Consider the following 27,927-nt stretch of genomic DNA (forward strand, 5'->3'; position numbering starts at 1 on the left):
GTTTCATAGACAGTTAGTAGTCAGATGTCTTTACATTGTAATTTCATATGTTAACATCTAAGTTGCCATTTTGGCCAAGTTGAATGTTGACCTTTAAACTTTTAAGTTATTTCACTAAGTTATTTGAGTAAGTTCATTTGATCATTGTAATAATGTTTAGAGTCTTCCGCTGAGTCAATAGGCCAGGCCAAGGGTTCATTTGAGGCCAGCAATGGTCTTTGAGTGCCGCCCACGTCCAGGTGTAGGCTCGGGGAGTGACAAACTTGGTATCAGATCCCAGAGTTCAAGAGTCTTACGGAGTCGATGAAGTCGTTTCTGTAGAGTCCTAGTTATCGGAGTGAAGCATGACACATCTATAATTGGGAGGCTGCAACACTTAGGAAATTTTCGCACTCATTTTGTGCGTTAGAGTTTGATCTCTAAAAAGTTTCTTCTAATTCGTTCTTACGCGTGTTTTCAAATAATCATGCCTCCACGAAGAGTTGTCAAAGGTCATCCTGCTAGACGCAATATTGAGGAACAAGAGTTACCCAATGCACCTGGAGTGCAACCTCAAGGAGAAGTCACCAATGTTGAGTTCCGTGAGGCTATCTGGATGCTAAGACAAGTTGTGACTAACCAGGTTGGGCAGCAAAGAGGAGCTTGACATGAAGAGGCTGACACTTCAAGGATTCGTGAGTTCTTGAGGATGAATCCTCTAAGTTTCACTGGTTCAAGCACTACTGAGGATCAAGAGAACTTCATTGAGTAACTGAAAAAGGTCTTTGATGTCATGCATGTTGCTGATACTGAAGAGTCGAGCTAGTTGTATATTAACTGAAGAATGTTGTTAGGACTTGGTTTAATCAGTGGAAAGAGGGTAGAGCTGAGGATGCACCACCTTCGAGTTGGGCTTGTTTTGAGGAGGCTTTCTTGGGGTGTTTCTTTCCCCGAGATTTGAAAGAGGATAAGGTACGGTAATTTCTTACACTTAAACAGGATTCTCTAGGTGTTTATGAGTATGGGTTGAAGTTCACCCAACTATATCGTTATGCTCCGAAAATAGTTAAGGACATGAGGAGTAGAATGAGCTTGTTTGTTGCTGGATTTTCCCATCTATCAAGCAAAGAGGGCAAGGCTGCGATGTTAATCGGGGACATGGACATATCAAAGGTGATGGTTTATGTGCAGCAGGTTGAGATAGAAAAGCTGAGTGACAGGGAAGAGTTTAGAAATAAGAAAGCTAAGAAAGGAAACGAGTATGGGCAGCAGAAAGGTAATGTGAACCGTTCATCCTTTCAGCAAAAGCAAAAGGGACCCACTCCATCATCTACTAGTGCACCTGCACCTAGAAACAAAGGTGAGTATAATAGCCAGAATTCGCAGAACTTCAGTGCTAGACCTGCACAGTCTTAAGGTAGTGTGACACAAGGAGGTAACTGGGCCTTATTTAGATATGTTTGTTATCGTCTTCATTGATGACATACTAATCTATTCAAGGAATGAAGAAAATCATGCTAGCCACCTCAGAATAGTTCTTCAGACTTTGAAATAAAAGGAGTTGTATGCTAAGTTCTCGAAATGTGAGTTCTGGCTTGAGTCTATGGCATTCTTAGCCCCCATAATTTTCGGTGATGGAATTAGAGTTGATACCCAAAAGATAGAGGCAGCGCAGGGTTGACCTAGACCCACATCTCCAACTGATATTAGGAGTTTCTTGGGTTTAACTACTTATTATAGAAAGTTTGTAGAGGGGTTCTCATCTATTTCGTCTCCTTTGACCAAGTTGACTCAGAAGACAGTTAAAGTTTAAATGGTCTGAAGCTTGTGAGAAAAGCTTTCAGGAATTGAAGAAGAGGTTGACTACTGCCCAAGTTTTGACCTTACCAAAAGGTACTCAAGGTTTTGTGGTGCATTATGATGCATCTAGAATTGGTTTGGGTTGTGTGTTAATGTAGAATGGCAAAGTTATAGCCTATGCCTCCACACAGTCGAAAGTTCATGAGAATAATTACCCAACCCATGACTTAGAGTTGGTTGTTGTAGTAGTTGCTTTGAAAATATGGCGTCATTATCTTTATGGTGTTCATGTGGATGTGTTTACCGATCACAAAAAGGCTTCAGTATGTGTTTAGTCAGAAAGAGCTTTATCTCAGACAGAGAAGGTGGTTAGAGTTACTCAAAGATTATGACATGAGTATTCTTTATCACCCAGGTAAGGCTAATGTTGTTGTTGATGCCTTAAGAAAGTTGTTTATGGGTAGTATTGCCAATTTTGAGGAAGATAAGAAAGAGTTAGCAAAAGAGGTGCATAGACTTGCACGACTAGGAGTTCGACTAATTGATTCCACAAAAGGATGAGTAGTGGTGATGAATGGGGTTGAATCATAATTAGTGTTAGAAGAAAAAGAGAAGCAAGACCAAGATCCTTTATTGCTTGAATTAAAGGCAAGTGTTCAAAAGAAAAATAAGTATTGGCTTTTGGAACGAGGGGGAGATAGTGTTTGAGGTATCAAGGTAGATTGTGATAGATTTCAAGGGTAATTGGGATGATCACCTATCTCTCATTGACTTTGCTTACAACAATAGTTATCATGCTAGCATCCAAATGGCTCCATATGAGGCTCTTTATGGGAGAAGATGCAGAGTCCTATTGGGTGGTTTGAAGTTGGTAAAGATGGGTTAACAGGACCACACTTAGTTCATCAAGCTTTGGAGAAAGTGAAAGTTATTCAAGAGAGATTGAGAACAGCGGAGAGTCATCGGAAATCCTATACTGATTGTAGGAGGAGGGAGTTAGAGTTTGAATTAGATGATTGAGTTTACTTGAAAATTTCACCCATGAAGGGTTTTATGAGATTTGGTAAGACAGGGAAGCTTCATCCCCGGTAAATTGGCCTTACAGAATGTCCAAGAGGATTGACAATTTAGCTTATGAGTTAGAGCTACCACAAGAGTTAGAAGCGGTTCATCCGGTATTTCATATTTCCATGTTGAATAAGTGCATGGGAGATCCTTCACTTATCATACCAACTGAAGATATTGGAATCAAGGATAGCTTATCTTATGAAGAGATTCTGATTCAGATTCTAGGTCGACAAGTTCGCAAGTTAAGAAAAAAAATGGTAGCATCAGTCAAAGTCCTTTGGAGGAACCGATTTGTTGAGGAAGATACTTGGGAAGATGAGGAGGATATGAAGAAAAGATATCCACATCTCTTCGAATTCGTAGAAGTTCCAAATTAAGGTACTAATTCTTTCTTGGTATTTATTTTTTAGTTGGCATGTTGTTTTGCATTTGCTTGTTGGGTGTTTGAACTTGATGTTACCACTCTTAGCCTAGTAAGAGTAATCTCATTCAAGGACGAATGTTCCCAAGGGGGAGATATTGTAACATATCTGATACGCTCAAATTACACCTCTCTAAAGAAGCATAAGCGATCGTTATCAAGTAAAGAACCGAACTTGTAGGTTGGGGTTGATCCCACGAGGAAACTGGTTTAGACTTAACTTTAACTTACACTTCTATTCGTTTAGTCAAAGTACTTCCAGAAACAAGTAATTAAAAAGGGGAGATTTGTGGAACAACTTGTAAGAATTCAGTAAGTAATCAGTAAACAAAAGTCAATTTTTGTTGTTATCAAGATGAAAATTAACTAGGGTATACGTGTTCACCACAAGCTCATAATTCAGTAATCCTAGTAATAGTTGTCCTTTCCTAGTGTATTACATACAAAGTGATAAGTTAGGTATCTCTAAATTCTTGGTCTGGCATCTCGAGAATTTCAGCCCACACCTTGGTCCGGCTACGTGTGTATGAATTACTAACCCTTACCTTTACCTCATATTAGACATCGTAATCGATGTTTGGCTTAGTTATTACTTCGCACCAATCGACATTAGCCTATTAGATAATATCACACTAAACCTATGTTGATAATTATTTTCTTGTTGATTACCTCTGTGGTCCGGCAAGTAGCAAAAAGGCGAGTTCTAATGCGCTCGTTAAAAAGACTTTTGAACGAAAGAATTATCAATACATGCAAAACACTATTCAAGAATTGCTTATTTACTATTCATACTTCGTTCATCACTCATGGATCCCACAACCCTAGTTGTGGAGTTTAGTTACCCATAATCATGTGAACACAATTCATTGTTACAGATGAAAGAATTATGAACTTACGTAGTTGAGAAAAATAAACCCAAAATTTCAACTCGAATTTCAAACCGAATCTTCAAAATTAACCTTTGGAAATCAAGAATTGCTCCGGTAGTAAAAATTAATTCCCTAGTCACAAAGTAAAACAAAAGTAATAATATCCAACCCCTAAAAACGAGGTTTACATGCCCTATTTATAGAAAACAAGTTCTAAATTAAAAGGGAAACAAATTAAGGAAAGTGTGTTCAGGCACGTGTCTTCATTCCACGATACTGACTCACGGACCGTCTATGGATCTATGGTCCATGAGTCCCTTCCGTCAGCTAGGACTTAGAAAATATTTCAGCCTCCAAAATTCAGTTTCTTTGAAGCAAACAACGGACTTGCAGTACGGACGTAGATCGATCTACGGTTCGTCAATCCCCTTCCGTAGCTCCACACTTGGAATCTTCAAAAATCAGGTACTGGAACCCTCGCAGTATCAATCTACGGATCAACAGTATAATCCGTAGATCAATCTACGGACCGTCAATGGCCACCGTGGTTCCACACTCTGTCATATTTCCCTTATTTGCCTTCCATGCCTTGCCTACTGATCTACGGCCATCACCTTCGGAGCATCACTGGACCTACGGTCCGTAGATCACCTCCGTAGATGCCCTTTCTGCAATTATTTCAGCTGTCCCTTCACTTCCGTGCCTGAATTTCTTTCCTGCAAAATATGATAAAAACACAAAAACCAATCCAAAAAGGCCCTAGAGACACACAACTTGTAAGTGAAATGTATTAGAAATACTGTAAACTCACGGTATATCAACATCGCAATTTGAAAGAGCCAGGAAGAAGCTAAGAACTGGAAATAGTCATTTTTGGAAATAACAAAAATCTGGAAATTTGTTTAAGTTAGGAAAAATGAGTTTTTGGTCAACTTCAAACAGTCATAACTCCTAGCTCAGAATGATTTAAGTGTACTTCCAGATATGGTTGGAAAGATTTTGGAATGATCTTTCCAACGCCGCTAAGTTTGCGCATTTCCAAGTTCGTATGAGTGAGATATTTCCTTTGGAAGTTAGGTTGTTCAAATAAGGAAAGGTCCAATCCGGTTTTTAAAGGGTATTTTAGTCTTTTCCTTGCCCTACTAATCTATTTTTAGGAATTTAATATTGGTCAAAGTAGATTCTAGTCAGTTTTAGAAAATTGGAATTTACGCTAGGGCTTGGAGAAAGGAGAAAGAAAAAAGGAGAAGAAAGAAGAAGAAAGGGCAAGATTCATCAAGATCGATCAATCTATTTGTGGTTTTCGCCAAGGATTTATTCCTACCAGGTATGTGAGGCTTTCATAACGTTGGGATCGTTCTCCCACGTGCCAAGCGTATTTATTTCACCAATGATTCATCCTAAAAGAGTTTGAAAGTTGATGTTCTTTATACCTATTCATTGATTTGATGTTGTTCTTGAATTTGGTTAATATGGGGAAGTTTCTGAGATCGTTACGTCGTATTATAGAGTCGTTTCGAGTTACGTACTTAGGTACATTTTATGGGTATCTGTATCTAAAAGAAATTTGAGAAAAAGAACCGAGTTTGGGTAAATTGGGGCTGGAAAACGAATAAAAAAATTTGTCGGACGAAATTGGGAGGTGGTGGCTGGTCACAGACCCAGTCCCCAGATTTGGGAAAAATGGTTCACGTAGCGGAGCCGTCACGGAATGTACTGCTTAAAAAGATATTTCTGAAACCGAAATTTAAATGCCTCGCCGCGTCATGGACCCACACTCTAGTTTTGATATTTTGATATTTTCTCATGTTTAGCTATCTAAAATCATTGCTAAACATCATGAGATCTTTCCTATCACAAACCCTAATCCTTGAATCCATAATTCAATTCAAAGAAAGTTAAGAGTCAAGTCAAAAAGTTAGAAGTCAAGACAAGAAGTCAAAGAGCTAAGTCAAGATAAGTTCTTACAGTTTTCAAAAGTCTTTCACAAACGTTTTAACTTTGTTTTAAGACTTAAGTTCCAAGTTAAGTAAAAAGTAAAGATTTGAAGTCCATCTCTTCAAAGGAGTATATGGGAACTAAGTATTCCCAAGAAGTTTATAAATGTTTTCACATTTTGAGAAAGAAATGGAACATCGATTCCAAGAGAGCTTTTAAGCTAAGTTTTGAGTAATTATCTCAAATCAAAGAAAGAGTTTTGTTTTTACAAACACATAAGCTAAGTATATTTTGGGAGTAGTATTGAGCACCGATATAGGATGTGAGTTCATATTAACTCAAGTCTCCATAAACCATGTAGCCATCATAGGTAGTAAAAGATCATGTTTTTTAGATGATTCCTTAAGATGTTTTTAGCATAAACTAGTGGATCCACTAAGTTAAGTAGGTTCTATATGACGGCAAAGTATAGGACAGTTCTGGCAGCGTGGACAAGACATTGTATCACCACTTAGGCTCATAGGGGTGGTTGTCAGTTAGAGAATATCCCACAGAAACTATATTACTTTCTTGTATGAGTAAAGTTGAGTTTCTTATTGTATTTTCTTTAACGAACTATGATATTTTCAACTGTTTTGTAAGCTTTATATATTGCATGTGCATTATTGCTTTATATTTGAGTTAAGTTATTCAGAAGTTGAGGAGAGCCAAGGTAAGTGTTTCTTCATATTCTTTTCAAGCCTATATCTTGTCTTAGCGTTCCAACTTGCATACTCGTACATTCAATGTTCTGATGCCAGTTGGCCTGCATCTTATTATGATGCAGAAGCAGGTAACCAGGATCAGCATCCAACGCCTCGTTGATCCAGCTTGAGCACTCAGAGTCTGTTGGTGAGCCTCCTTGCATCCCGCAGGACTCCTTTATTTGCTTTCTAGTCTTTTAGATGTTAGGATGATCGGGGTACCTGTCCCGACATCTTTCTTTGTTTTAGAGGCTTCATAGACAGTTAGTAGTCAAATGTCTTTACATTGTCATTTCATATATTAAGACCTGAGTTGCCATTTTGGCCAAGTTGAATGTTGACCTTTAAACTTCTAAGTTATTTCACTAAGTTATTTGAGTAAGTTCATTTGATCATTGTAATAATGTTTAGAGTCTTCAGCTGAGTCAGTAGGCTAGGCCAAGGGTTCACTTGAGGCCAACAATGGTCTTCGAATACCGGCCACATCAAGGGTGTAGGCTCGGGGAGTGACAAACTTGGTATCAGATCCCAGAGTTCAAGAGTCCTAGGGAGTCTATGAAGCTGTTTCTGTAGAGTCCTAGTTATCGGTGTGAAGCGCGCCACATCTATAATTAGGAGGCAGCAACACTTACGAAATTTTCTCACTTCTTTCACATTGATTTCGTGTGTTAGAGTTTGATCTCTAAAAAGTTTCTTCTAATTCATGCATGCGCGTGTTTTTCGATAATCATGCCTCCACGAAGAGTTGTCAAAAGTCTTCCTGCTAGACGCAATGTTGAGGAACAAGAATTACCCAATGCACCTGAAGTGTAACCTTAAGGAGAAGTCACCAATGTTAAGTTCATGAGGCTATCCGGATGTTGAGCCAAGCTATGACTAACCAGGTTGGGCAGCAAAGAGGAGCTCGACAAGAAGAGGCTGACACTTCAAGGATTCGTGAGTTCTTGAGGATGAATACTCCAAGTTTCACTGGTTCAAGCACTACTGAGGATCCAGAGAACTTTATTGAGAAACTGAAAAAGGTATTCGATGTGATGCATATTGCTGATACTGGAGAGTCGAGCTAGCTGCATATCAACTGAAGAATATTGCTAGGACTTGGTTTGATCAGTGGAAAGAAGGTAGAGCTGAGGATGCACCACCTGCGAGTTGGGCTTGTTTTGAGGAGACTTTCTTAAGGCGTTTCTTTCCCCGAGAATTGAAAAAGGCTAAGGTACGGCAATTTCTTACACTTAAGCAAGATTTTCTAGGTGTTCATGAGTGTGGGTTGAAGTTTACCCAACTAACTCGTTATGCTCCAAAAATAGTTAAGGACGTGAAGAATAAAATGAGCTTGTTTGTTGTTGGGTTGTCCCGTTTATAAAGCAAAGAGGGCAGGGCTACGATGCTAATCGGGTACATGGACATATCAAGGTTGATGGTTTATGTGCAGCAGGTTGAGAAAGAGAAGCTGAGTGACAGGGAAGAGTTCAGAAATAAGAAAGTTAAGACAGGAAACGAGTCTGGGCAGCAGAAAGGTAATGTGAACCGTTCGTCCTTTCAGCGAAAGCAAAAGGGACCCGTTCCATCATCTGCTAGTGCACCTGCACCCAGAAGCAAAGGTGAGTACAATGGCCAGAAGTCGCAGAACTTCAAAGATAGACCTGCACTTTCTCAAGGTAGTGTGGCACAAGGAGGTAACTGGGCTCCTACGTGTATTAAATGTGGTAGGATCCACCCAGGTAAGTGTCGTGATGGCAAGACCGGTTGTTTCAAGTGTGGGAAAGAGGGTCACTTCATGATTGAGTGTCCTAAGAACACGCAATGTAGTGGACATCAGGGCAATAGAGCCTAATTTTCATCAATTACTCCACCAGATTGGGCTGCACCTAGAGGAGCTATTTCTGGTACTGGTGGAGGAGCAAACCGCCTCTATGCATTCATTACTTTTGATATTTATGTGTTGCTAGACCCAGGAGCAAGTTTATCTTTTGTAACCCCCTATGTTGCAAATAAGTTTGATGTTCTTCCTGAGAAACTTCGTGAACCCTTCTGTGTTTCTACACCGGTTGGGGAGTCTATTCTAGCAGAAAGAGTCTATCATGATTGTCCTATTTCGATCAATCACAAGAATACCATGGCTAATTTAGTTGAGTTAGACATAGTAGATTTTGATGTCATTCTAGGTATGGACTGGCTTCATGCCTGTTATGCATCAATAGATTGTAGAACTCGAGTTGTCAAGTTTCAGATTCCTAATGAGCCAGTCATAGAGTGGAGTAGTAGTTCAGCAATGCCTAAGGGTCATTTAATTTCGTACCTTAAGGTGAGAAAGTTAGTTTCAAAGGGTTGTATTTATCACTTAGTCCGAGTTAATGACTCTAGTGTTGAGATACCTCATATTCAGCCAATTCCTATAATAAAAGAGTTTACAGAAGTCTTCCCTGATGATCTACCCGGAGTCCCTCCTAAGAGAGAAATAGACTTCGACATAGACATCATTTCATATACTCGTCTTATTTCTATTCTGCCATATAGAATGGCACCAACAGAGTTGAAAGAGTTGAAAGAGTTGAAAGATCTCCTAGATAAGGGTTTTATTTGACCAAATGTCTCACCTTGGGGCGCTCCAGTCTTATTTGTGAGAAAGAAAGATGGTTCCCTTAGGATGTGTATAGATTATCGTCAATTGAACAAGGTTACCATCAAGAATAAGTAACCTCTTTCGAGAATTGATTATCTTTTCGATCAGCTTCAGGGTGCTTCATGTTTCTCGAAAATTGACCTCAGATTAGGCTACCATCAGTTGAAAGTTAGGGAATATGATATTCCAAAGGCAGAATTCAGGACCCGTTATGGTCATTATGAGTTTCTGGTCATGTCGTTCGGTTTAAATAATGCACCAGAAGCTTTCATGGACCTTATGAATAAAGTCTTCAAACCTTATTTAGATATGTTTGTTATCGTCTTCATTGATGACATACTAATCTATTCAAGGAATGGAGAAGATCATGCTAGCTATCTCATAATAGTTCTTCAGACTTGGAAAGAAAAGGAGTTGTATGCTAAGTTCTTGAAATGTGAGTTCTGGCTTGAGTCTGTGGCATTCTTGGGCCACAAAGTTTCCGGTGATGGAATTAGAGTTGATACCCAAAAGATAGAGGCAGTGCAGAGTTGGCCTAGACCCACATCTCCAACTGATATTAGGAGTTTCTTGGGTTTAGCTGGCTATTATAGAAGGTTTGTAGAGGGGTTCTCGTCTATTTCGTCTCTTTTGACCAAGTTGACTCAGAAGACAGTTAAGTTTCAATGGTCTGAATCATGTGAGAAAAGCTATCAAAAATTGAAGAAGAGGTTGACTACTGTCCCAGTTTTGACCTTACCAAAAGGTACTCAAGGTTTTGTGGTGCATTGTGATGAATCTAGAGTTGGTTTGGGTTGTGTGTTAATGTAGAATGGCAAAGTTATAGCCTATGCCTCCAGACAGTTGAAAGTTCATGAGAAGAATTAACCAACCCATGGCTTAGAGTTGGTTGTTGTAGTATTTTCTTTGAAAATATGGCATCATTATCTTTATGGTGTTCATGTGGATGTGTTCACCGATCACAAAAAGTCTTCAGTATGTGTTTAGTCAAAAAGAGCTTAATCTCATACAGCGAAGGTGGTCAGAGTTACTCAAAGATTATGACATGAACATTCTTTATTACCCAGGTAAGGCTAATGTTGTTGTTGATGCCTTAGGCAGGTTGTCTATAGGTAGTATCGCCCATTTTGAGAAAGATAAGAAAGAGTTAGTAAAAGAGGTGCATAAACTTGCACGACTAGGAGTTCGACTAATTGATTCCACAAAAGGATGAGTAGTGGTGATGAATGGGGTTGATTCATCATTAGTTTCAAAAGTGAAAGAGAAGCAAGACCAAGATCCTTTATTGCTTGAATTAAAGGCAAGTGTTCAAAAGCAAAATAAGTATTGGCTTTTGGAACAAGGGGGAGATAGTGTTTAAGGTATCAAGGTAGATTGTGTGATTGATTTCAAGGGTAAATGGGATGATCACCTATCTCTCATTGAGTTTACTTTCAACAATAGTTACCATGCTAGCATCCAAATGGCTCCATATGAGGCTCTTTATGGGACAAGATGCAGATCTCCTATTGGATGGTTTGAAGTTGGTGAAGATAGATTAATAGGACCACACTTAGTTCATCAAGCTATGGAGAAAGTGAAAGTTATTCAAGAGAAATTAAGAACAGTGCAGAGTCGTCAGAAATCTTATACTGATGGAAGGAGGAAGGAGTTAGTGTTGAAATAGATGATTGAGTTTACTTGAAAATTTCACCCATGAAGGGTGTTATGAGATTTCGTAAGACAGGGAAGCTTCGTCCCCAGTATAGTGGCCTTACAGAATATCCAAGAGGATTAACAATGTAGCTTATGAGTTAGAGCTACCACAAGAGTTAGAAGCGGTTCATCCGGTATTTTATATTTCCATGTTGAATAAGTGCATGGGAGATCCTTCACTTATCATACCAACTGAAGATATTGGAATCAAGGATAGCTTATCTTATGAAGAGATTCTGGTTCAAATTCTAGGTCGGCAAGTTCGCAAGTTGAGAACAAAAGAGGTAGCATCAGTCAAAGTTCTTTGGAGGAACCAATTTGTTGAGGAAGATACTTGGGAAGCTGGGGAGGATATGAAGAAGAGATATTCACATCTCTTCGAATCCGTAGAAGTTCCAAATTAAGGTACTAATCCTTTCTTGGTATTTATTTTTAAGTTGGCATGTTGTTTTGCATTTGCTTGTTGGGTGTTTGAACTTGATGTTATCACCCTTAGCCTAGTAAGAGTAATCTCATTCAAGGACAAATGTTCCCAGGGGGGAGATATTGTAACATCTCGCTATTTGAAAGAGCTAGGAAGAAGCTAAGAACTGGAAGTAGTCATTTTTGGAAATAACGAAAATCTGAAAATTTGTTTAAGTTAGGAAAAATGAGTTTTTGGTCAACTTCAAACAGCCATAACTCCTAGCACAGAATGATTAAGGTGTACTTCCAGATATGGTTGAAAAGCTTTTGGAATGATCTTTACAACGCCGCCAAGTTTGTGCATTTCCGAATTCATATGAGTGAGATATGTCATTTGGAAGTTGGGTTGTTCAAATAAGGAAAGGTCCAATCCGGGTTTTTAAGGGGTATTTTAGTCTTTTCCTTTCCCTATTATTTTAATCCGTTTTTAGGAGTTTAATTTGGGTCACATCAGATTCTAGGCATTTTAGAAAATTGGAATTTATGCTAAGGCTTGGAGAAAGGAGAAAGGAGGAGAAAGAAGAAGAAAGGGTAAGATTCATCAAGATCGATCAATCTAGTTGTGGTCTTCGCCAAGGATTTATTCCTACCAGGTATGTGAGGTTTTCATAACGTTAGGATCGTTATCCCACATGCCAAGCATATTTATTTCAGCAATGATTCGTCCTAAATGAGTTTAGAAGTTGATGTTTTTGATATCTATTCATTGATTTGATGTTGTTCTTGAATTTGGCTAATATGGGGAAGTTTCTGAGATCGTTACGTCGTATTATGGAGTTGTTTCAAGTTAGGTTCTTAGGTACAATTTTTGGGTATCTGTATCTAAAAGGAATTTGAGAAAAAGAATCGAGTTTGGGTGAATTGGGACTAGAAAACGAAGAAAAAATTTCGTCAGACGAAATTGGGAGGTGGTGGCGCGTCGCGAACCCAGCCCCAGATTTGGGAAAAGTGATTCGCGTTGCGGAGCAGCCACGGAGTGTTTTTCCTAAAAATTTATTTTTGAAACTGAAATTTAAATGCCTCTCCGCGTTGCGGACCCACCCTCAAGTTTTGATATTTCAATAATTTCTCATGTTTAGCTATCTAAAATCATTCCTAAACATCATGAGATCTTTCCTATCACAAATCCTAATCCTTGAATCCATAATTCAATTCAAGGAAAGTTAAGAGTCAAGTCAAGAAGTTAGGAGTCAAGTCAAGAAGTCAAAGAGGTAAGTCAAGATAAGTTCTTAAAGTTTTCAAAAGTCTTTCACAAATGTTTTAACTTTGTTTTAAGACTTAAGTTTCAAGTTAAGTAAAGAGTAAAAATTTGAAGTCCATCTCTTCAAAGGAGTATATGGGAACTAAGTATTCCCAAGAAGTTTATAAATATTTTCACATTTTGAGAAAGAAAGGGAACATCGATTCCAATAGAGCTTTTAAGCTAAGTTTTGAGTAATTATCTCAAATCAAAGAAAGAGTTTTGTTTTTACAAACATATAAGCTAAGTATATTTTGGGAGTAGTATTGAGCACCAATATGGGGATGCGAGTTCATATTAACTCAAGTCTCCATAAGCCATGTAGTCATCATGGATAGTAAAGGATCATACTTTTTAGATATTCCTTAAGATGCTTTTAGCATAAGCTAGTGGATCCACTAAATTAAGTAAGTGCTATATGAAGGCAAAGTATAGAACAGTTTTGGCAGCGTGGACAAGACGATATATCACCGCTTAGGCTCATAGTGGTGGTTGTCAGTTAGAGAATCTCTCACAGAATCTATATAACTTTCTTATTTGAGTAAAGTTGAGTTTGTTATTGCATTTTCTTTAACGAACTAAGATGTTTTCAATTGTTTTGTAAGCTTTATATATTGCATGTGCATTATTGCTTTATATTTGAGTTAAGTTATTCAGAAGTTGAGGAGAGCCAAGGTAAGTGTTTCTTCAGATTCTTTTCAAGCTTATATCTTGTCTTAGTGTTCCAACTTGCATACTCGTATATTCAATGTACTGATGTTAATTGGCCTGCATTTTATTATGATGCAGAAGGTAACCAGGATCAATATCCAACGCCTCGTTGATCCAGCTTGAGCACTCAGAGTCTGTTGGTGAGCCTCATTGCATCCCGGATGACTCCTTTATTTGCTTTCTAGTCTTTCATATGTTAGGATGATCGGGGGTCATGTCCCGACATCCCTCTTTGTTTTAGAGGCTTCATAGATAGTTAGTAGTCAAATGACTTTACATTGTCATTTCATAAGACCTGAGTTGCCATTTTGGCCAAGTTGAATGTTGACCTTTAAACTTCTAAGTTATTTCACTAAGTTCATTTGATCATTGCAATAATGTTTAGAGTCCTCCGCTGAGTCAGTAGGCCAGGCCAAAGGTTCTCTTAAGGCTAGCAATGGTCTTCGAGTGTCGGCCACGTCCAAGGTGTAGGCTCGGGGCGTGACACCTTGCAACTCAATTTTGTGCGGAGTTGATTAGACATGTCTCTTGTGGATGGGCCTTTAACATTGGGAAACCTAATTTCAAAGTATTTACCTATGGTTTTTGTTGTGGCATGCGAATTATGGCTCGTAAGATGCTTTGAACCACATACATGATACTTTTCATAGGTTTTAATGACAAACTTGTCGCTACTTGTAAATTTCACAGCCCTCAGCCACCAATTGCACTTCGAATATGAACATTTAAAAGAAAACACATTACGAGAATTGATCACCTTTTTCAGTCTAAAATCTTTTTTCAAGCAAGCAATGTTCAATGAATTTGCTAGTTCTTCCTTGTTCTTGAATGTCATTCCCTTATAAAAATCGGTTTCATCATCTCAAAGATTATTCACACGTGATGATTGAGAAGAAGCTGGATTGTTGCTGCCAATAATAGGTATAGAAGGATTGTTGTTCTCAAGGTTCGGCATTTCATCTTTTCCAATTTTACCATCGTGATTATCCATGTCCACAACATCAAATTCATCATTTAACATATCTTGTTGGTCTTCTTCTAGCTTATGATCCTCCTCGATAGGATTTTCAGCCACGTAGACTCTTAATATGGGTGGTCTCACTGCTCCTACCAAATAAACAAGTAAACTTGGCTGATCAGTTATTTTAAAAGATAATACCTTCTCATTATGAAAAAAATTGGGAATATAACTCATGACAACATTTTTCAGTTGACAATTGAGTCCACAACTTTGGATGACTAAATTCAAAAAATCATCATACAAAATATTTATTTAAACAGTCATCCTTACCGACCCTCCCCTTTTCTTACCATCCTTCTAATGTCAAATATATCGATTTTTCTTCTCGATCCATTCACCACAACAATCAATCCCTACAAATAATCCCTCCATTTATTGTACTTGAAGAAATTAATTTAAAAAAACAATTAGTACTACTAAAGAAATTAATTCAAAAAACTATTAGTAACTATTTTGTTCCAACATATGACTATTTTGTTGCGACATATAAGTCATATGTTGCAACATATGACTATTATAAAGCGACATGCAAATCATATGATGTTATATATAATTGTTTTGTCGTGACAAATAAATCACATGTTGCAACATGTATAAGTTATATGTTGCAACATATGACTATTTTGTTGCAAAATGTAAGTCATATGTTGCTACAAATAACTATTCTGTTGTGACACATAAATCACATATTTAAATAAAATGTATAAGTCATATGTTGCAACATATAGCTATTCTGTTGCGTCATGTAACTCATTTGTTGTTATATATAACTATTTTGTTGTGATAAATAAATCACATGTTGCAACATGTTTAAGTCGTATGTTGCAGCATATAGCTATTTTATTGCAATATGTAAGTCATATGTTGCTACATATAATTATTATGTTGCGACACATAAATCACATGTTGTAACAAAATGTGTAAGTCATATATTGCAACATATGACTATTCTATTAATGCGACATGTAAGTCATATGTTGTAACATATGGCTATTCTGTTGCGACATGTAAGTCATATGTTGCTACATATTACTATTCAGTTGCGACACATAAATCACATGTTGTAACAAAATATGTATGTCATACATTGCAACATATGACTATTGTTATTCTATTGCGACATGTAAATCATATGTTGCTACATATAATTATTCTGTTGCGACATCCAAATCACATGTTGTAACAAATTATGTAAGTCATAAGTTGTAACATATGACTATTTTGTTGCGACATGTAAGTCATATGTTCTACATATATAACTAATCTGTTGCGACACATAATTCACATGTTATAACAAATTGTGTAAGTAATATGTTGCAACATATGGCTATTTTGTTGCGATATATAAGTCATATGTTGCTACATATAGCTATTTTATTGTGACAAATAAATCAGATGTTGCAACATGTGTAAGTTATATGTTACAACATATGGCTATTCTGTTGCAATATGTAAATCATATGTTGCTACATATAACTATTCTGTTGCAACACATAAATCACATGTTATAACATAATGTGTAAGTTATATGTTGCAACATATGGCTATTTTGTTGCAACATGTAAGTCATATGTTGCTACATATAACTATTATGTTGCGGCACATAAATCATATGTTGCAACTTGTGTAAGTTATATGTTGCAATACATGTCTATTCTGTTGCAATTGTATCATTTATGTTGCAACATAAGACTATAAATCTATTCCAATAGTCAACTGTTGCAACATACATAGTCATTTGTTGAAAATTGAAAAAATTACAGGTTATACCCAGATGATGATGGATGATTCCAATAACTAATAATTTTTACTTACCAAATAATTGTGTGTGAACACAATCACTTATAAAGTAATTCCAATTGATACAGAACGAAATATGGTCCACTGATTAGCTAAATTTGATTCAAGAAGAATAAAGCACAAGGACTACAGCGGCAAGAAGAAGCACAAGGACTATAGCAAAGCCCAACAATGCGAAGAAGAAGAAGAAGATGGCGGCGGGAGGCGAGGGGAAATCTAGTTTGCTCGCTGGCTTCCCTCCAGTTTTGGTTCCCACCAAAATTGGTTAAATTAAGTTTTAGTCATTTACCCTCTTACCCCTCATTTAATGCAATGGACCAAACTGCCAACTTATAAACTTGAGGGCAACTCAACAATCCTTAATCCTTAATTATATAATTGTCACCTACACTCAATAATTAAGACTTATTTCACCGTCATTTTATTTTGACACATTTTTGTCACCCTTAATTCAAAGTCCCTGGATACGGTACCATATTTAAAAATTTTGATATCGTAATTTTGATATTCAGTTTTTAAAATGTTATATCATTATCATACCAATTTAATTCGGTATTTTGAAGTTTGATCTCAAGATTTTACGGTATGGTAAATTGGTAATCATAATTTGTTTATGTCATTGATAGAGTATCAAGTAGCCTTGGATCTTGTCCCAGTAATCTATCTTCAATTCATAGACGAGTCAATTAAGTTATAACTTTCACCATTATTTTACACACATGCATACTATACAAATATTAGATTTTCAACTATAAAGTTATTGATCTCATGCTTTAAAAGCTTTTGCATGATTGATATAGTTTTCAAAATAGTAGTAAGTCAGGCAAAGGGTCTGCTTGAAACCAACAATTATTCTGAGTGTCGACCACAATCAAAGTGTAATTCGAATCATGACAAATTATAATACTCCTTCCGATTTAATTTGAGTGTCTTACTTCCTTTTTAGTTTATTTCAAAAGAATGTCACTTTCTATCCCAATTTATATGACTACTTTCATTTAGTCAGTTTCTATATTTTGTAACAATTGAACTTTAAAATATTAATTTTACCCTTGATGAAATTATTTATAGTCATACAAACATCTATGACTTATTTTATAATTACATAGTCTTTCTTTTTTAAACTCTGTGTTAAGTCAATCTACATCATATAAATTGAGATGGAGAGGTAATTCTTTACATCCAATATCTTGCATGGCTTATTTAAACCAAAAGACATTATGATATATTACATACATCTTTAATTTAAGACTAAGAGATTAAAAAACATTCTTTATTTACTTAAATTTGTGCCGAGTTAAACTAATACAGACAAATTAAAATTGTGAGAATGTACAAGTGTTAATTGGAGTAATAAGTAATTTGAAATCAACAATAAGGATTAAAAAAAAAAAAAAATGTGGGGAAGAATTTATATTTTTGGGGAGAACCAAAATGTAACCTGGTCGTTGGAAATATTTTCCTTTCTTGGTACCCAACACAAGTACTTAATAAAATGGCAAGAGGTATGTATAATTCTCCCTTGAAAAGATTCTGACAGGCAGACCAAGTTCATCCCAAATGGCCCAAAAAGTGACCTCAAGTCCTAAGCCTTATAACTACTTTGCAGAGCTTTTTAAGTTACTGTGGGAGCCTTAACTTAGACTCAAGGAATTCATAAAGCACGTGAAATAGCGTGAAGAAAGCATGAATCAATTGACACAACAGGGAGAACAAGCTTTATAAACAACTTTTTTTTTCGAAACCCCAAGATAACCCGCCGCCGCTACAATTTTTATCACAACATCTGCCCTTTGGGTGAGCACTGGATAAATCCCCCAGTGTAACTGTCTGCAAACCACACTGTCATAGGTAAACCCCCCCCCCCCCCCACCTCCCTCCCCAGTGTGTAAATAAGCCCTATACGATTGACTCGGCTCAGAAGACATTGACAAGACATTGACAGGGGATCGAACCCGAATCATCTGTGTGGATAATCACCCTATAAACCAGCTGAGCTATCTCAAATATAAAAATGATTTTTTCTGTAAATAAAAATGATGTGAATTTTTCATTTTTACAATAAAAAATCTGAAAAGATTCATTTCATAAATTTAATTTTTAATTTGTAATTGGCTCTCATTTCTTCCGCAAGAAACCGCAAAGCTAAAGGTCCAATCATTACTAGGCTTTCATTTTGACCAGATAACTACAACCATGTGCTTGCCTGACACAAGCATATGATGCTCCATCCCAGCACTCCCTACATTCTAAAAGGTCCACAATACCAAGCATTAAAAAACACCCCAATTTATTTTTAATTGAAAGGTGTCATTCTTAAAGTTGCTTCAAAAAAAGAGAGCATCTGATTATCCTGAGAATACACCGTTAAAGAGAGCACGATAATGATTATCCAAGTAGGGGTTTTGTATCGACTAGTCTAAAGGCAATTCAGTTTCAAAAGCGTGTACATAGGTCAGAAGATGGACAAATCATTTGTATTAGCCTGAAAACTCATACGACCACAAGTTTTGAACTGAAATAGCAATAGAAAACTTAAAAAACGAAACATGCGGAGAAAAATTTCGCATATTTATCTCATTGCAACAATATTAACAAAACTGAACCAATAACACATCACACTAGAGCTGCAGATTACAATTATAGACTGCAAACAACATGAAAACGGAATAGACCAAGTAAATGCCAACAAGCTACTCTATATAACCACAAAACCAACTGTCACACAAATTGTTCTCTGCCAAAAGGTTAGCTCAACTCTGACATCTTGAGTTTCTTTTCCTGCTTATCTGTAAGCAGAGAGGGACCGGACCGTAGTCTTCTTAGTCAGAAGCACACCAAGATTCACTGCCTATCTCCATGTTTGAAGATATCGATTTCTTGCTCCAACCAGAGCAGAAACATCATAGTCATTGGCATGCTTGTTCCAATTTTACAATCAACCATTACGGGGGTAAAATAGGGGATTTGTAAGGTACACAAGGAACTCCTCAGGTTTATACGGAGTTGCTTCTTAAGACAGTATATAGGTTCCCTTGTGTGTTATTGTGTGCGTGTTAACCCACTTCGTGCTACACTCCTGCAGATAATAAGATTCTTTTAAGTTAAGAGAAAATTTCAACTTTATGCAGTATTATCTTCGACAAATGAAGATGTGCAAGTCGCAATTTCAGCTTATGTAGTAGTATCATCTTCCAAAGATGAATGACTACAGTTAAAGAAAATTCAATTTGTTAGCAGCTTAACCAAACCAAAATTTTCAGTGGCAAAGGAAAAGACAGTCAGCTGTGTGCTACTCAGAAACCACGCCATTTTCTAATGTTTTAGATAGCCGAACAGCAAGAACAGTTACCATAGCTGTGATGAATCAGAATTTCCTTCTTGGATAAACCACATAACCATTGAACTCCCAGCTGAATTAATCTTTAGCAACAGAATTCTCTGGAAAAAATTAGAACTTCCACCTTAGTTTTTACATTAGCAGCCGAAATCCTCTGAAAGATCATTTTTCAAGGCATGAGACCTAGTGTTCAAAGCTTTTCTCAGGCACAAAACTTGTTGTCCCTCTTTAGGAGCAGCCTTCTTAAGCTGCTGAGGAAGCTACACATGAGACAGTGTCTCAAACCATAATTTCAAAGTATTGGCCACGGGTCTTTAGGTAAAATTTAGGCAAATGACTTGTAGGGTCATCTTTTCAACTAACATATTAAGCTTTGGGTTGCTCAGGAGCACTACAAGTTTGTGACAAAAGTTTTCGCGGAGATCTACTCTGATTCCTACTCTACCATCTAATTTTAGGTCAGAGCAGTAGCATGATGAACTCCTAGGTTTGTGCTCCCACCCCCGCCGTCTTTTTCTCTTAAAATCCAGTCAGAAGCATAGCAGCACCTAAACATAGAGGAGAGCCCATGTAGGTGACAATTTAGCTTCAAATAAAGTATTGGTGTATGAACCAGGTTGTGAAGAGGTCCATCGTACATTGACAAGGTAGTGACATGAAATGACTACTGTCAACCTAACAAAAAAGAAAGGAACCTCAGAAACAGGGAGGATTCTCTTACTCTTCTTTGATTAAAATGCTTTTCAAGTAAGCGCAGATTCCAAGAAAACAGAGGTTGTAAGGCATCCCGCACAACACAGTTACCACAAAGATGATGACCCAAACACCTTTGGGAAATTTATTCAGGTCGACGGCATATATCACTCGTCTTTTCTTCTTTCTTTTTTTTCGGAAAAGGCTCATATTTGCCCCTCTACTTATAAAAATAAGTTATATTTACGCCTAGTCATATTCTTTGTATATGTTTACCATAATTAAAAAATTTACTCTTTAATAAATATCCTACCCAACCCATTTTTTAAATTAAACCCGACCCACCCAATAGATCAACTTCTATTCCCTTTTCCCGTAAAACATGATAAAGAGAGAGAAAATGCTATACAGAGAGAGAAAACATTTGGTCATCAGGCCATACCCGTATATCAGTTTGTACAACTTTTCAAATCAACATTGTAAGTTGTCGAATTTTTAGGACTTCTGATGCTTTTGGGTATTGATTACTAGAGTAAATTTTTATTATAGTTGTGAATGGAAGGCAAAAGATGGTAAAAAATAGATTTCTGAAGATTGTTCTTGTATTTTAGTACTATGTTATTGTTCGTTTTTGTGAAGTACTGTGAATGGGCAGATTGAGGGTGTTAATTATTTTCCTCTAGTGATTGTTGTAATTATAGCTCTAAGAGAAGAATCAATGCAATACAGAAAATCAGAACAAAACTGGATGAATTCATACCACTGAAGAAGAGTTCTCATGAAGATTTTTTTTTTATGACAAGGGTTCCCGCACTAGGAAAGCCCGGTGCGACGAGCTCGACCCAAAAGGCAAGGGACCTTGCTTTTCGCTTGCAAGGGGTTTCGAACTTGAGACCTCCAACATGAAGTCCCAAGCCCAAACCACTGGGCCACCCTGAAGGGTAGTTCTCATGAAGATACTAAAGCTGATAACACTAAAGATAGATTTAGTAGTGAAAAGATGAGTTGCATTAGCTCTAGAATAGTGCACAACCTTACATTTTCTTTCTGTATCCATTTTTTTTTTACAAAAAATGTTTTGAGGGGGTAAGCGGGTTTAATTTTAAAAATTGAGGTGAGTAGAATATTTAATTCAAGTGTAAATTTTAATTATGTTAAAAAATATATCCACATAGATGCCATGTAAGCACCACATAGGATAATATTAGCAACCATCCAAGGGAAAATATGTGCCCAAAGTGATGGTAAGGGTAAATGTATCAAAAAGTATGACTAGGTGTAAATATAACCTATTTCTGAGAGTTGAGGAGCAACTATGACCCTTTTCCGGGGGTTTTTTTTTGAGAAAGGTAACAGTTATGAGTGATCACTCTCGTTTTTCAAAAAGCAAACAAGGTCACAAACTCAGAACCCTAACATACACTTGAAACTGTCTACCAGAACACTTCACAAACTCAGAACCCTAGCATACACTTCAAACTGTCTACAGAACACTAAGGAATTGTTACGTCTATATGTATCCCAAATGAAAATAGCAATATTTCATCTCTGTCAAGGCTTACCAAAGAATCATGTCAGTAACCTTTATGGACATTGACCAGCTACACAACATACACAAATGTATATTGATATGTTAAAGATATAGTTAAAGCTTTCAGATTAAGATAACACATTTGAACATTGCCAAGTTATTACAACAAGGGCTGTGGGAACTTTGCAACAAATGTGTCAAAAACACATCCACTTTCCATCACTTAATAAACTGTAAACATGGTGAAAACAACCAGTAAAGCTAGAGAGTGGACATACTCTGGAGGTTACATGCATACAAGTACATAACTTGTCCCATCATCTCAAAGCATATAAGAAGGGCTAAAGAATATTCCTTAATTCTTTTCGGGAATCAACTAGTATTTGTTAATACTCACTCGGCTTGAAGTTGTGTGGCACAGTTTGCCAGGGAATGGAGTTTAATAAAGAAAAGACTTTTGAAACTTGTGGTCTTAAACATGTCATAACATTTGTGTGGCTATGGGACTTTGAAACTTGCGGTATCAAACACATTTGTGTGGCTATAAAAGCTTGACATTAAAGGTAAAATGGGATATTCAAGTTAAAATTATTTCCAAATTTATAAAGTTATCATTTTTTTTGGAACGGACTAAAAATGAAATAATGTGGATGGAGGGAGTAGGTCACAACATTAGATCACAAAATGACATTTAGACATAGCAAGACGAGTTATCCAGGCAGAGGTAGAAGATATATTGCAAGTATGCCAGAAGGAATATTAATTTCTCTCTCCCTGGATCCAACAAGAATAACATGTTTGTCATTGTACATAATTGAATTAACTGAGGATTGTTTGATAATCATATTGAAGACATACCTTCCAGGTAGCAGCTGAGAACTGTTCACTGGACCCTTAGAATTTCCCAATCTTTTTGCCCTATTTTCTTGTTCTTTCTCGACACGCATAGCAGCCACCTCTTTCTCCATGGCAGAAACCTCCCTTCTCATCTTTTTGGCCTCAACTTCCATGGCTTTTGTTAAAGTCTCTACTTTCTTAGCTAACATCTGATCCCAAGAATGCAATCAAAATTAGCACAAACATCTGAGTAAAGAAACCATAACTTTGCTGAGCAAGAAATCAGTCTAACCTCAATGGCATCGTCCTTGTCTTTAAGACTTTGATCCTTTTCATGGCCAGCTTTCCTCAAAGCAACTACTTCTTTTTGCAGTAAGTCATATAGTAGTCCAGGCACAGTATCTTCTGTTTCGGTTACTGGTAGGTCGGTGAGTTTTTCATCTTGATTTGATTTCCAAGAAGTACTCTCAGTCTCATTATCCTTAGCTCCATCAACAGACTTGCTGCTATTGAAATTTGGACCTGTTACATTCAGAAGTTTTTTACCCCTGTCCAATGATCTTGAGCCACCGTCAAATGACTTTGAGGTCCCTTTCGCATGCTTCAGAATAGTACTGGACCCAGAAGATCTCAACTGAAATGAAGGTGATCTCTTTGGTAAGAAGCCATTAGAGGTCAATTTGGAGATACTTTCAGCTCCACCAAGTGACTGCCGACGTGAAGGACCATTGCTTGAACTTCTGCCATCTGTTGTATTGCGAGAGCTAGTGCTTGATGGTCTCAATGTCTCTTCCAAGACCTTGAGCCTCAATTGATATTTGTCCTGAGTAAAGGATAGAAGTTAAAAACTTGTGAAAATAATATCAAAAACCATTTTCGGGTGCCCTTTCTATTGGACAAAATATTACTTTCAACAGGGCTTCTGACTTTGCAGTTCGTTCAGTGATTGCGAGCTTGTCACGTAGTTGTTGCATCTCACCCTGCAGTACAAGATTTAGGGCTTAGATGAGAAATATGAGCTCATTAAACCACATGCGCATAATGCAGTAAGTTCTATTAGGACAGGATCTCCATATCTTATAGAAGGCAAGCCCTGGAAACTACCATACCTGCAAAATCCTCCTCTCTTCAAGCCACTGTTTCACGGGCATTACTTTATCATTTGCATCTTTCCATTCATTAGCAACCACAGTTGCTACCCTATTAGCTGTTACCTTGGCACGTGCTAGCTCGCGGTCAAGTGTTTTTCTTTCTTCCTGGAAGAATAGATTAGCATATGTATCAAAACATTTAGTATTCTCGACATATTAATTATCAAAAATATTTATAAAAAATCTTTCTCAGATAGATTACATTCATTTCTTGAACTTTCCGCTGGTAATCCCGGACAGCATTAGCAGCTGCACCACCAGCCAGAACAGCCTCCTCAAGCTCACGCACACTTTGGGTAAGTTTTTCAACCTCTGCAACCTTTTGGCGATGCATTCTGTCTAGAATTTTATTTTCTTCCTGATGTACGTTTATGAAACAGAATAAGTGGAAATAGAATGCATCTAAACACTAAGGTGACATTAGTTCCAATATGGGTGACAAAATATTTCATGAAATTCTTTCAATTTTTTAAAAGAAAAAAAAAACAAATATTTCATGTCTGGGCGAAGAGAATTTTCCCAAAAACTAGAACAAATATTTCATGAAAATATTGAAACATTTTCTTATAACAAATGACACCTAAATGATCCAATATCTTAAGCAGCAGAACCAATAGTTGAATCATCAACATGCCTGGCATATTTCTATCTGTTTCATCAGCTCTTGATTCTTATTCTGAAGGTCATCCACCATAGACGCCTTTGCTAATGCTGACTGCACAGTTCTTTCGGCATCAAGTAAAGCTGCCTCTTTTGACTTGGTAAGACGATCCAATGCCTTATTATCATCTTGTAGTTTCGCAGTCTGGAAAAAGATAAAGCAAAGTGTAAGAAAGCATCCTCATATGTAGACTGAGCTTTAGCATCATTTACAGACATGAAACGCAGGCAGACACCTCATGACGAGCAAGTTTGAGTTCAGCCTCCAAAGGCGCAAGGATGGCCTCAATTGGCGGCATATCATCATCCTTTTGAGCAGCATGGACCCTTCGAAGAGTGGCTTCCGCTGCAAATTGAGCTGCCATGGATGCTTTCTTCTCATCATTGATTTTCTTGATTTCAAGATTCTGTAAAGCAAGAAAAGTACTGTAAGTTATAAAATAGTTTACTGAAAAAAATGAAGAACCTATAATAAGAAGATTCTGAATTAGTACCTTGCTTTCTAGAAGTGATTCTGTCAACTTGAGCTTCTCATCAACCCTTGTCAACTCATCAGTGAGCTGAAAATTACAGGTTATAGGACAAGGAAAAATACCATATGAGCATTTTTTTTAAAGACTATGAGTAGCTTACATTTCACTACAGCAGAAACAATCAGATATAGCCAAATAAAACCAACAAGCAGATATTTTATGCAAAAATGCTGTTGCCAAAACCATAGCACAAATTAAACCATAATCTAGATATGCCTAGCTTCAACAAGTAGATTGCACATTCTCAAGTCTTACAGTTTATGCGTGAGAGCATGAACCGACCTTCTCATTATCAGAAATGTTCCCAACCCCTATCCCTCTACCTCACCCCCCAGAAAGTAAACATTAGCCAAAGAGCATTTCCATGCAGCTTCCAAGAAATTTAGGAGATTTCACAAGAGTTCATCTTCTTCTTCTATAAATCTCTTGGATATTGCATCAATATTCAGATCTTCACATGACACATATTTAACTTTCCAGGTCAAATAAAACATATTTAAAATATCCTTGATATATTCAAAAGATTAAAACAGAACTAATCATGATTCCCGATTCTTCAAATAGAAATAACAACAAAAAATAGTACTAAGTTAAATGACTGCAAATCACATTCAAACACGATTAAATTTGTACGAGTAAAGTACCTGCTGGTTTTTAAGGTCCAAACACATGCAACAGAATGTGACAATTGAAATCCTACAATTTCACTTTTCACACTTCTGGAACAAAACAGATACAATAAATCCTACATTTCCTTGCATAGAAAACACATTATCTTTTCACTTCACAACCAATGCATACCCTCCCTTAGTTATTTGCATTCAGTTACCTCAAAAAAAATCAAAATCATAGGAAAAAAAATAATTCACCTTTTGAAATTGAGTTTACTAGCAGTCAACAATGGTAAACAATGTCGTGGTTGTATTCCAGAAAGAAATACTATATCATAATTTCCGATTGCACAAAATAAGATTTTCTCATTGTATATTCAAATATTGCTTACTATACCTCTTCAACAGCCTTTTCTCGTAGGCGTTCCGACAACCGTAATGCCTTGATCTCCGCTTGAGCTTCCGAGAGTTCCCGGTCCTTATCTGAAAGAAAACGACCCGGTATCATTCACTGCAAGGAAACGAGAACCAAATCGGAGTTGGATCCAGCTAACATTACAAACCTCTGACTTCATTCTCCAGTCGATTTAGCTCCAACTTCACCGGATCCGACCCGTGGAGCAGGGTCATGAACTCGTCGGCGTCGAGGCTGGGCCTCACCACCGACATCCTTCTCCGGGAAGTACCCTTTCCTCCTCCCGACACTGTCGGTGTAAGGGCAACTTCATTAGTCGCCGTTCTCGCATTGCCGGTGTTCTCGCCGGAAATCATCTCCGGCGTCTCCATCACACTTCCATCCTCCGCCATTTCGATCTGTGTAATTTTATCCTATCTCACATCAAATTCAAAACATATAGATACTAAAGTAACTGAGTGAGTATATATTTATTTATTTATTTGAAGATAAACTCATGTGCTACTAGTGTGACTGTAGAGTTGAGAAAGCTTCCTTCCCATCTCTCTCTCTTCAGGTGCTCAACCCTAAAATCAAACTGATGTATGGTGTTGTGTTACAGTGCTGATGAAAATTGAAATGCTTTATTCGTTTCTTCTCTTTCAACAAATTTGTACTACTCCTACTCTATCTCATAAGAGTGAGAGAGAAGAAGACTGTTTTTGTGACTATTCTGTTTTTACCTCTTAATCATATTTGAATATTCTACTACTAAATTTATCAAAAACCCTTTTATACTTTGTTTTTATTTAATGCACATTTAAATTTTATCTTAGCTTAATAATCTCCCTAAACTTGATAATTTAAAAGTCTTCAATATGGATGTACATTACTTGGATTAGATCGAAAAATCAAATCAAATTAAATTTTAAGTTGGATTGTTTTTTTTTGCTTTGGATTAATAATTTGTTTTGTTTGATTTTTGGTTTGATTTTGAATTTAAAAACCGAAAAAAAAAAAAGAATTATATATATATATATAGAGAGAGAGAGAGAGGGGTTTAGAATTAACTAGGAGGTAATCACTTTTTGTCCCTTTTTAGTTATTGTCTTTAATTATGATTAAGTTTATATTTTATGTTTTGACATCTATAATGGTGTACTTATAAGTATTGTATATTAAATTTTATTTTTTTTTATTTATATTAGAAAGTATATTTGAGAGATTTAATATTATTACTTCTTCTAGTATATTTATCTATTTTCAAATTGCAAATATAACTATGATTATGTTATAAATTAATGACATAGACCGAATAATCAAATCAAAAAATTCAAACCAAATCAAACAAAATTTATTTTGGTTTCGATCGAATTACACTTTTTCAAAACCAAAAAATCCAAAGCGAATAGTATAAAACCAAATCAAAACCGAAAGCACACCCCTACTATTTAATGCTAATGTGGCAAATAATGTATTTTTCAACTTAATTGTCACGTTATTACTATAATGATTTATTTATTCTAATTGTATTATTATTTGTTTTTTTAATGGTCCGTTTTGTCATGGGATATGAAATTATAATATGAAATCATGAGATAAAATTGTAGTTTTGTTAGGACATGCGATTTGTATCTTTTATGTGGTATGTTTTCTTATTGACATAAAAACCCATAAGTTGTAAAATTATTAAAATTATCTCAATTTTTTATACAATCATACCAAATAAGTAAAAGTTTATAAAATTACATAACACACTAACACAAAGTTATTCTTAAAAAATATAACATTTATAGATCAAATT

At 36.6% G+C, this 27,927-nt stretch overlaps 2 protein-coding genes across 2 annotated transcripts; one reads left to right on the top strand and one right to left on the bottom strand.

The window, feature by feature from the left end:
* The first annotated feature begins 466 nt into the window (after positions 1-466).
* On the top strand, positions 467-10,654 carry LOC125868684 (uncharacterized). Its single transcript, XM_049549280.1, has 6 exons — positions 467-622; positions 979-1,152; positions 8,254-8,335; positions 8,420-8,539; positions 8,675-8,779; positions 10,509-10,654. The coding sequence occupies exons 1-6, from the start codon at positions 467-469 to the stop codon at positions 10,652-10,654; spliced, it is 783 nt and encodes a 260-aa protein (XP_049405237.1).
* An 8,269-nt stretch (positions 10,655-18,923) lies between these two features.
* On the bottom strand, positions 18,924-26,866 carry LOC125867181 (microtubule-associated protein 70-1-like). Its single transcript, XM_049547611.1, has 11 exons — positions 26,293-26,866; positions 26,127-26,212; positions 25,080-25,145; positions 24,822-24,992; positions 24,560-24,730; positions 24,128-24,283; positions 23,884-24,030; positions 23,683-23,754; positions 23,067-23,597; positions 22,796-22,983; positions 18,924-19,452 (listed from the first exon to the last, which is right to left on the bottom strand). The coding sequence occupies exons 1-11, from the start codon at positions 26,534-26,536 to the stop codon at positions 19,416-19,418; spliced, it is 1,869 nt and encodes a 622-aa protein (XP_049403568.1). The 5' UTR covers positions 26,537-26,866; the 3' UTR covers positions 18,924-19,415.
* Positions 26,867-27,927: the final 1,061 nt, after the last annotated feature.

The sequence above is a fragment of the Solanum stenotomum genome, chromosome 6 (assembly GCF_019186545.1).
Source record: "Solanum stenotomum isolate F172 chromosome 6, ASM1918654v1, whole genome shotgun sequence".
NCBI classification, from domain to species: domain Eukaryota; kingdom Viridiplantae; phylum Streptophyta; class Magnoliopsida; order Solanales; family Solanaceae; genus Solanum; species Solanum stenotomum.